Source organism: Haemaphysalis longicornis, unplaced genomic scaffold (genome assembly GCF_048455015.1).
Source record: "Haemaphysalis longicornis isolate Haplotype H1 unplaced genomic scaffold, Haemaphysalis longicornis Haplotype H1 scaffold_138, whole genome shotgun sequence".
Lineage (NCBI taxonomy): Eukaryota > Metazoa > Arthropoda > Arachnida > Ixodida > Ixodidae > Haemaphysalis > Haemaphysalis longicornis.
This window is the reverse complement of record NW_027526243.1, coordinates 241840-252555: the sequence shown is the minus strand read 5'-3', so window position 1 is coordinate 252555 and position 10716 is coordinate 241840. Positions and strand designations below refer to the sequence as shown.

At 48.8% G+C, this 10716-nt stretch overlaps 1 protein-coding gene across 1 annotated transcript; it reads right to left on the bottom strand.

Annotated features, from left to right (window-relative positions):
- Positions 1 to 3182: 3182 nt before the first annotated feature.
- On the bottom strand, positions 3183 to 9093 carry LOC144164757 (uncharacterized). Its single transcript, XM_077695042.1, has 3 exons — positions 9007 to 9093; positions 4185 to 4388; positions 3183 to 3528 (listed from the first exon to the last, which is right to left on the bottom strand). Exons 1-3 carry the CDS (start codon positions 9091 to 9093, stop codon positions 3205 to 3207), a joined length of 615 nt encoding a protein of 204 aa, XP_077551168.1. The 3' UTR covers positions 3183 to 3204.
- Between the last annotated feature and the right edge of the window lie 1623 nt (positions 9094 to 10716).

Here is a 10716-nt window from a genome sequence, read left to right as displayed (position 1 = left end):
TTCAATCTGGCCTTAATCGACTTGCCCAAACAACTGGCTGCCATCCCCAAGATACATCATGCTCTATATGCAGATGATATCACCATATGGACAGATACAGACTCTATAGGAAACATGCAAGATGCTCTCCAAGAAGCCACGGACATTGTGCAGTCTTACGCATTGTCAGTGGGTCTTCAATGCACACCTCATAAGTCAGAATTAATAATTGTGCGCAAGCACCCACCTGCTCGAACTATTGAGCCCATCTCCTTACATTTGGACGGCCAGGACATCAAACCCAGCTCTTCAACCAAAATTCTCGGTCTCACCATACAAGCAAATACGCGGAACGATCTGACCTTATCCAAATTATCCAAGACGTTCACTCAAGTTACGCACATGCTCCGACGCATCTCTAACCGCCATCGGGGCCTAAAAGAACAAGATATGATTAGACTGATTCGAGCACTTCTGATCTCTAGAGTTATCTACGTTGCTCCATACCTCTGCCTCACGAAAGGTGACTTGGACGGCCTTGACAAGTCCATACGCAAGGCATTCAAACAGGCATTGGGCCTACCTATGAACACCTCTACTCAGCTGCTTCTACAACTGGGTCTTCATAATACGGTTTCAGAATTAATTGAAGGCCACCTTGCCAGCCAACGTGTCCGGCTCACTCAAACACCTGCGGGCCTTTGGTTACTCAAACGCCTACGACTCGCGCACCCAGCATCTCCTCCTGCTCTTCTTGTCCTCCCCGAGGCTTGGAGATCTGCTGTACGGGTTCGCCCAATACCGAAGAACATGCACCCTGATCTCCACCCGGGCAGAAGACAAGCACGGAGTCAAACCCACGAGAACATCTATGGGAACCGTCTGGACGTCGCGTATACAGACGCTAGCTCGTATCCAGGCGGGCAGCACAAGGTTGCAACCGTCACCACCAAATCGTCCCTTATAACCTGTGCTTCAATTACCACGACATCCACGCATATTGCTGAGGAACTGGCCATCGCACTCGCACTTATTCACACCAAGAGCGCGGTCATCTTAACCGACTCCCAAGCTGCCTGTCGGAGCTTCTTGGCGGGGAGGGTGGCCCCACCAACTTTCCGCCTCCTCTCGCAACATCAGCCACAAAGAAACGTCGCCCTCGTCTGGACACCCGCCCACTGTACATTGACAGGCAATAATTTTGCCCATCATCAAGCCTGCGCACTCTCCTCCCAGGACCCCAGAAGAACAAGCGGAGTCCACACCACTGGTTACGTTTCAGGACATCACACAGTACTATCGACTCGACAGGCAACAATTCCCTCAACCTCACTCCAAGCTGTCCAAATCAGAAGAAACGACTATTCGTCGCATCCAAACGAATACCTTCGTCCATCCAATTCGCTTACACCACATGTTTCCTACTCAATTTCCCGCCCAATGCACTTTTTGCTCTCAGCCTGGCACACTCGTCCACATTTTATTAGAGTGTACGCATAACCCTGACCTCCCACCCTTTCCTTCCCCCCTCCCCCTCCATGAGCTGTGGGAGAACCTGATCACCAGCGTCCACCTGGACGTCCAGCAACTACTGGCATCTAGGGCGTCGGTCGCCCGGTCGTCACTTGGATTCCCGGACTAGGGAACCACTCCTACTTTATAAGGCTCATTAAAGTTTTATACTACTACTACTTCTGCATTTCTGGGTGGTGCATAACGCAAGGCGTCCTTAATTGGGGAAAGGCGATTCGTGTCCCACTCGCGCGTTCTCTAGCAAAGGTGGAGACCCACACGTGCGTTTAAAAGCAAGGACGGGCTTGCACAGACTTGAAGGAAAATTGAATAGCCGAGCACCAACAAGCCACCAGGATGCTCTCGCATAAGAGCACTCATTTGCTTTGGACAGGCGACGTTCATCTTAAAAAAAAATGGCCCTGTATCTGCTCCTTTTGTTGCAAATGCCGTCAAAAGACGGTAGTCTTTGTAGACATTTGCCAAGGAAATGCGCCCCTTTGCTTTCCCACTCACCTCTCGTGCTGTTCCTGCACCTTCGCGCTCACCCCAAGGACATTTGCAAAGCAAATGCCCCCCTTTGCTTTCCGGCTCACCTCTCATGCTGTTCCTGTACCGTCCCGCTCATCCCGAGGTAAGCAGAGTAAAGGTTAGCGCAAGGCGATTTAAATTTAACGCGTTACACTGCAACAGGCGCGGTTCCTCGATGCCAGCGCTGAAGTACGGCGGAGACGCGCGTGAATGGAGGCAGCCGACTACAAGGTTTATAGAACCGTGTGGCCGCGCTCCACGTGCGTTCCAAGCAGAGCGTGAACCTAGCTAGTGGAACCTTTCGTTGCTGTTGCTGCGGGATTTTTCATATGCCGCCAGGAGGCGGCGGTTTACAGCAATAGATGTAGAATATCATTTGCTATCGAAAAACCAAGCATCCATAAATTTTTAATAAACGAGCACTGTGAATGTCCCTTGTGTACTAATCTCGTGTCTTATATTTGCGTAATGTCTTGTTCTTGTTCAACAAAGTTGACAAGTGTAACCGTATAAACCGGGATTGGACGTTTACATTTGGCTGTGAGTATATAAGACTATTACGCAATATCAATTTTACTTTGCCCGGGTGGCTGAATCGAGTAACAGACAGATAGACGGACAGAGAGACAGAGAGCCCGACCAAAATTTCTGTGTTTAAGTAGCCCAAGAAAGACTATCACCTTTAAAATGCACCCTGTGACGACCGCTCCTCGTGTGTTTTTGAAAAATCGTTGCATTGCACGAGAATCCCGCTGCCCGCCCGTTTTCCACCTGCCTCGCTAAGCATGCTAATGGCACGACGTTGAAATTTTATTTACCACCAGTGAAGCCCCTATTTACCATAGTACTGAGTGTTCAGTTTTTGGGGCTATTTCGCTATTTCGAGTTTGATGACAGAGTGTTTTAAATATTCAATTCCAAAGAAAAAAAAAGAGCTCATGTGGCTGAACGTAAAATTCTCAGTTGTGCTTGTTTCTGTTTGAATGCAGTTTTGTCTTCGGTTTCTCAGTAAGCACACGGCAATCATGCTTTCTTAAATGTAGCATATCTATGCATCCTGCCCGACTTCGATGCTACAGTTATGAAAGAAGCGTAGAGAAAACAGGGCTCCCAAAATTTCAGCTATATTCTTTTTATTTTGGTTTTAGTGTTTCTTCGTAACTATAAACTAGGTAGTTTTGTTCAACCAGCCCAGGGACCCTGGCCACCGAAGCCACCCCCAGCCGTGTACGGAGACGAGTAGCGGCCACCACCGGCGGGACGAGGGTTGGAGTTGAAGACGGCGTCGGCGCTCGCACCGGGCAGCGTTCCAGGTTCGTTTGTGTCGATCTTGGCGCGGAATCCGCCAGCGTCGGCGACGTAGTTGACGCGGCGGAAGAGGCCGCTGGCGTCCGTGTAGCCGAACGAGCCCGTCTTGGCGTTGCTGGCGTCTCCCTGCTCCTTGTGGTACGTCTTGGTGCCGAACTCGTCTACGTTGTCGTAGCCGAAGCTGTACGGCTGCGCCGGCTGCGTAGGAGGAAAAGCGGTTACTGCGTGAAAGAAGTCAGGAACGCTTGGGGTTTAAGGCGTGGACACCCGACTTTGACAAACACTACAGGGGGATGGTTACGGATTCATTGACAGCGCCGATAGATGTATAAGGCACACCGATATGTCAACAATCGGCCGTTCTTGTTTTTTGCCCCGTTAAAACACAGGCCACCGCAGACGGATTCGAACCAGCGTCTTTGGCATGTGTTTCAAAGCGCCTTAGGCAATGATCCACAAGAGAAACACGTTTCATAAATCGACGAGGAATACTGCACAACGTATAGATGTGCGGGAGGTGTTGAATTTCGCTCTAACACAGAAGTCGAAAGACAATGTACACTGTTACATAAAAGCTGTGAATAAGTCATTTGGTTACGCCTACGCGCAAAATCAGCATTTCAAATATTGTGTGGCGTTTGTCATCTTGATTGTTTTTTTATCTGAGTAACCTATGTGCACCGGTAAAGTTTCGTAGTTCTGATATAAAGTGTCTGTATAACTGAATTGTTCCAACAGTGCCACTTAACATGTGTGCCTACAAAGCATAAATCACAGCTGCGAAATTTTATTCTAGTAATTGCCCTGCAGTATATTTGGAATAACAAATTTAGAAATTGAAATGCAGTACTCACATAATACTGTTCTTGTCGAGCGAACGTGTTCGTTGCTGCTGCAGATGATGGCCCAAACCCGCCCCCAAATCCTCCACCGTATCCACCCCCGAATCCACCGCCGTATCCACCTCCAAATCCGCCACCCAGGCCACTGCCGAAGTTCCCGCCGAACCCTAACTGGCCTCCCGCAAAAGCGACGGGCAGTACGCAGATCAGCAATACCTGCAAGGGAAGATACCGTGCACTCTTGATATCTTCAAATACCATTTTGTATTTCATTTACGCCGCGTGTTTTGCAGCAGCCATTGCAGTACTTCACAAGAAAATTCCAATGACCGTTCCACGAGTTTTTTTAATTACAAGTGCGAACATTGTAGTACTACTTATTACTGTTTTTTAAAGATCTTTTATTTTGGTTTCACTACGAATTGTTAGCGGTGAATAAAAAGCTGACTTATTGGGCTGCATGTCCGACCAATGTCAGAAATAATCTTGTGTTTCCCGGTGAATAATTTCTTCCAAGATACAATGTCGCAATATGTGTAATTAAAACATACAAATTGTGTCCCACTAGGACCTTCCACTGTGAAAAGTACCACAAGGCAACCTAGGTATCCCTACTAAAGCTCGGTTATGCGGATGCATAAGGAGAAATTATACAGCAATGAACAGATTTTTGGAGAACACGTGATTATATAAATTAGATTCTTTCCAGTTTGTGCTTACTAGATGCGCGTTGCGTCTATTTTAATTATGGGTACCTGCTTTGCTGAAGGGGGGAGGGCAGAAATTCTGATTACACAGTAATGCTTTTGCAAAGGTAACTTTAGTTAATGTTATACAAGGTAATGATAACTTTAAAAGCCACACAACTTACTTGGCAAAACGCGACACCGGTGGAACTCATTCTGACTTGGTGCCGACGTACACCTTCAGGACGCAAAATGTGCACTCAGAAATCCACTGGCTTCTCGGTGTGGAGATACGCTCTGGGCGCTACTTTGCTGCTTCGACGGTACACTGGTGGATACTAGAAGGAACTCAGTGGTGCGACTGGCAGTCCAGCCGGCAGCGAGCGCTTTTAAAGTTTGAGGCGGAAGGGTGACTCCTGTGTACGAGCCATTCCGCAACTCGTCCCAGTGTCTTTCCTTCTCTCAGAGACCACTGCTCTGCTGTTGGCTGCTGATGCGCCTCCCTCATCCAACATTGCACCCGCCCTCTCTCTTTACTGCATAGAAAAAAATCGAGACCGGAGAAAAGAGACTGCAGTCACGTGCGTGTAACTGACCTTTTCTCGTTTATGTCGTCACTTTAACGCCGTCTTTCAGACCGCGTCAAGACGTGGGGCGTGATTGCTGTGAGCATCTTTTGTCACGAATACGTTTGCCGCTTGTCTAATGTCGCCACTTTCATTGGAGTTGCATACCGTTGTTGTTTTCGTTCTGAAATGCAACCTTCTGTATCTTCGAAGTCTGATGTCCCTTCAGAACATCTCTTTCTTTTGCGTTCCGAGGCAGCTGTATCGTTTTTCTGAAAAAAAAAAACATTTTGTTTCCTCATGCACCCATCTATAGATGTGCCGTGAGTGCACCGAAATTACACGTTGTGTGGGGCTCCTGGTGACCAAAATAGGCAAGAAAAGTTTGTATTCGAGTATGGGGGCAAGGCATGTTACAGAGTTTGGAATGTGTTAGGTAAAACTACCCGAGGCGGCCTGAGATATGGCAGTAATCTCGATTTCAGATTTGTCAATTGTGGCTTTGCTGTTGCCTTTCAACACTTGTATTCAGTAAAGGTCCAAAGCACCACCTAACTCAAGGAGAAGACGTCCTGGTGGGGTGGACGTTCAGCCCTTACCCGTCGCCAACATAAGGACTTCAATTCTCTTTGGTCGCTTCCTCAGCCAATAAAGTGTTTTCTCTCTCTCTCTCTCTCTCTCTCCAAAGCAATAAATTGTAAGAGAAAAGGGCGCAACGCCCACATATAGGAAGACACTTGCTGTCGAAGTTTCTCTCTCTTTCTCTCTCTCACACACACACATACACACACACGCACGCACGCACTCACACCGAAACACACGCACACACACGCACACACACAGGCACAAACACACACACAGACACGCACGCACACGCACACACGCACGCACCCACGCACCCACGCGCACACGCGCACACACGCACGTATATACACACGCACGTATATACGCACGCACGCACACGTACATACACGCACACACAAACACACATACAGGCGCACAGGCACCCGCACACACACACACACACGCACGCACACACGCATACACACGCCCACGCACACACAGACACAAGCAGACACGCACACACGCGCACCCACGCCCACGCACACACACGCACGCACGCATGCACGCACGCACACACACTCTCACATACACACGCACGCACACGCACAGACACACGCGCGCACGCACGCACTCTCACACACACACGCACACTCACGCACACACAAACACACACGCACTCACAGACACACACACACTCACGAACACACGCACACGCAAACACACACGCACGCACACGCAAACACACACACGCGCACACAGGCAGAAACACACCCACAGACACGCACGCACGCACACGCGCACACACAGACGCACACACGCGCACACGCACGCACGTATATACGCACGCACGCACACGCACACACACGCACACAAACAAACACGATACACGCACCCGCACACACATACGCACACACACAGGCACACACACACGCGCGCACGCACGCGTGGCGCGCACGCACGCACGCACTCAGACACACACACGCACACGCACACGCACGCACACACCCATACACGCACACGCGCACACAGACACATACACACACGCACGCAAACGCACACAAACACACGCACACGCACGCACACACCCATACACGCACACGCGCACACAGACACATACACACACGCACGCACACGCACACAAACACACGCACGCGCACACGCATGCACGTACGTATATACGCACGCACACGCACACACACAAACACGCACGCGCGAACACGCACGCATGCACGCACACACACACACGCACAGACACACGCGCGCCCGGACGCACGCACTCTCACATACACACGCCCACTCATGCACGCACACACAAACAGGCACAAACACAAACACACACGCGCACTCACAGACACGCACACGCGCACACACAGGCATACACATGCACCCGCATACTCACACACGCACGCACGCACGCACCGCACACACACAAAACACCCTATCATGTTCCCAAAAAACAGATAAACGCGACAATAATTTTCAGTACATCGAACGAATGTTACATTAGGCGAATTGTCACATTAAGCCACTGTTTCTACGCACTACAAGAATTAAAACCCCTATTTCTTTTCTATCGCCTTGAGGAAATAGAAATTACATTTTTTAACCTAATTCATGCATTTAAAAAGCAGGGTCAAAACTGGTGCTAACAACCATTTAAATTTTCCCACTGTCTCTCGCCACTCGGCCAAACATTTTAAAAAGGCAACAAAAAATTCTCAGAAACCTAAGCACTCCTCGTGATGTGTTGAACGCGGAAGTACTGTTGTTGAATGGTTTAGTGGACATATGCGGCGCCATATTGTACTGGGGATGACGTCGTGGCGTGTTTCATTAGCCTTGCATACGGCACTGCTTGGGTGCCATGTGTTGGTGCAGCGCGTGCAAGCGCAGTTGTTTCGCGGCAACTTTTGAGGTAAACCGCTAAAATGTCCATCCTATATGCTTAAGCTCTTGCGCTCCCGCACCTCCTGGCTCTTCCTTCCCTGCGTGTCCGCTGCTCAGCTCTTGTCGTTATTCGGAATGGCCGAAATATCGCGTCCCTCGGCGCTGGTTCAGCCGCTAACAAAGCCGAACCAGCTGTCGCTTCTCTTTTGTGTCGCATTGCTGTTTGCGGCCACGTTGCACAGCTGCAAAGTTGGAGATTGAGAGCAACATTGTTAGGCCTATACAGCACGCGTATGATACTGAACTAGAAGTGGTGCATGTGAGGTTGTACGCTGAACTTATGTTGAAGGCGCAAGCTTTTTATGTTTCATGGAACGCAGGAGTTACAAAAATTTCCCCACATTTCCCCGAGGGGAAGAATGTGAAAGTGCGAATGCACGAGTTGAATTTGCGCGGTTCGGTAATGTTCGCGAAAGAGAGATCACACACACACACAACTACAAAGAAAGAAAGATGCATTTATTCACAGACACCTATTTGTGTTGTCGTTGTACTTGATTGCTAGAGCGGATCTCAGCTTTGAAATTTCGTGTCAGTACTCCTTTAAGCGGGTGCATTAGCCCTTCTCACGCCCGATTCCTGGCCAATCCCCCACGTGGGTATGTGCCATGTCAGCGGCCAGGCAGCGCGCGCCCATCTCCCCCCGTTGCCAAGGAAGATGAGGAGATTCCTGGCCAATCCTCCACGTGGGTATGTGCCATGTCAGCGGCCAGGCAGCGCGCGCCCATCTCCCCCCGTTGCCAAGGAAGACGAGGAGCGCGCGCACCCGCAGCTGTTGCTATGTGGACGGACGGTGGTCGCCGGAATTCAGGGTCGCTTATAAAGTGCATTCGCACTTAAAAAACCGCTTTGGGGTGCACAAAATTGCGCAGAAATCCGGAACGAGACGCGTGAGTCTGGGATCATGTGCCCGTAAAGGTAAACAGCAATGCCGGATGACAAGGAGGCTCGGAGGAAGCCTCTGAGAAGGGGCCACGTAGTGCGCCCTGGAATCGGGAAACACCAGCGCGGAAGGAACGCTAGGCAGCGCCGCGCATGCGCGGGACAAGCTACCTTGAGATGCGAACGTACCGCGTGGTCCAACTGGTAGCTTATTGCGATGGCGTGCGAGCAGAATGAGCTTCGCAGGGTGCTGTCCAGGGTGACAGGCGCGGCCATGCGTTCCACAGAGAAGTCTAACTAGGCTTTCGTCTTCACATTGTTAGGAAGTTCTAAGCTCCAATAAACTTTCTGTGCAGTCGTGAGGTGGGGCGAACAGCAGGTACACCTCCTTTGTGTGAGCTTGACGGCCCGAACACCGTTTTACGACGGTGTTTTCTTGATATAACCACGTTTTATTGCACAGCAACTTTCCGAGTACTCCCAGAGACAGGACCTTGTAAGGCCCTGCACTCCCACAAAAATTCAGAACTGGCGGAAGTAACAGATTTAATCGTTATAATAGCGTAAATGGAGATAATTGGTAGAAAATATTTTAAAAAACGAATGAATGAGCAAAATACAAAAAGTAAAGTTGTTACAAAAATATACTGACGAAGTAAAAAACACGCATCTTGTGCATTTCTTCCAAAAACTGAAGAATAAAGGAAAAACCATGCATCTGCGGAAAAATACATAATTGGTAAAGGAAAGCCACTGAATCGCTACAAGGGCATAAATTTTCATCATTGACGGAAACAAATGCTAAAGAACTGAAAAACGATGAAACAGTCGAACCGCGTTATAACGAATAAGTATGAGGGCAGTATATAAGTTCATTATATCCGATATTTGTTGTAAGAGTAGAGGTAAAAATTGGCTCTAAAAACCGGCAATATGGCTTCCGCAATATTCCTAGATACTAACACACAATAATGTATTCTTCGAAGTCGCTATAAACGAACTAATCCTAACCTGTCTCCTGGTGACATGTCAGTCTGAATTGGCCGGAACATGGTAACTTGAAATTACTGTAGAACAACGTGCGTTTGGGAAAACAGGCCTGCGTTCTTATTTATGTGAAGGAGGGTGTGATCTTTGTCTGGCGGCTTTTTACAACACTGCAGGATTAAGTTTTCCAAAACGTGGAGTCACGGAAGGGCGTTTTATACTGTTTAGTTTTAGAAACTACTAAAAAATTGCAGTTATCGCCTATTTTTTTTTTGCTTTTTTTATCCGGCTTTCGAAGTTCGAATCTCCCGCGAACCAACACTTCGTTATACCCAATATCGCGCGTGGCTCTCGCGTTTTCGGCTTCGTTAGAAAAAGTATAAGTGTTTCTGAAATGGAGAGTGGCCAATCAATGTTCGTAGTTATTTCGCTATAACCGATAACTCCCTGTATCAGTGTTCATTATAACGGGGTTCGACTGTACAACCCAACTTCTTTGGCTACCAATGGCCAAATGTGGTTGTAAAGATGTCATACCTAGACAAGCGCCACGAGAATGCTGGGCATTAGTAGAGAATTGTCTGAATTTATGCGTATTTCTTTTCCCTCGGCGTTTATCGGGAGTTCCTCGGCGTTTATCGGGAGTTGTTTTGGTAGTCGTGGCGTCACTTCGGGCATTCCTTGACAGGCTTTTTAACACGAAAGTGTGTTATGCCGGGGTACACCAATATCTAACTGACTTCATATCCGTCACGGTGATGACATCGCCAGGAAAACTTCAATTGACTTGGCGGCGTCGGTATTCGAGCCACGAACTCTTTCGCGAAACGCGCTACCGACTGCGCTACAAATAAACGCGTGAATAGGACGACAAACACGCCTTACAGCCTTCCATTCAGATGGTGCTGCCAT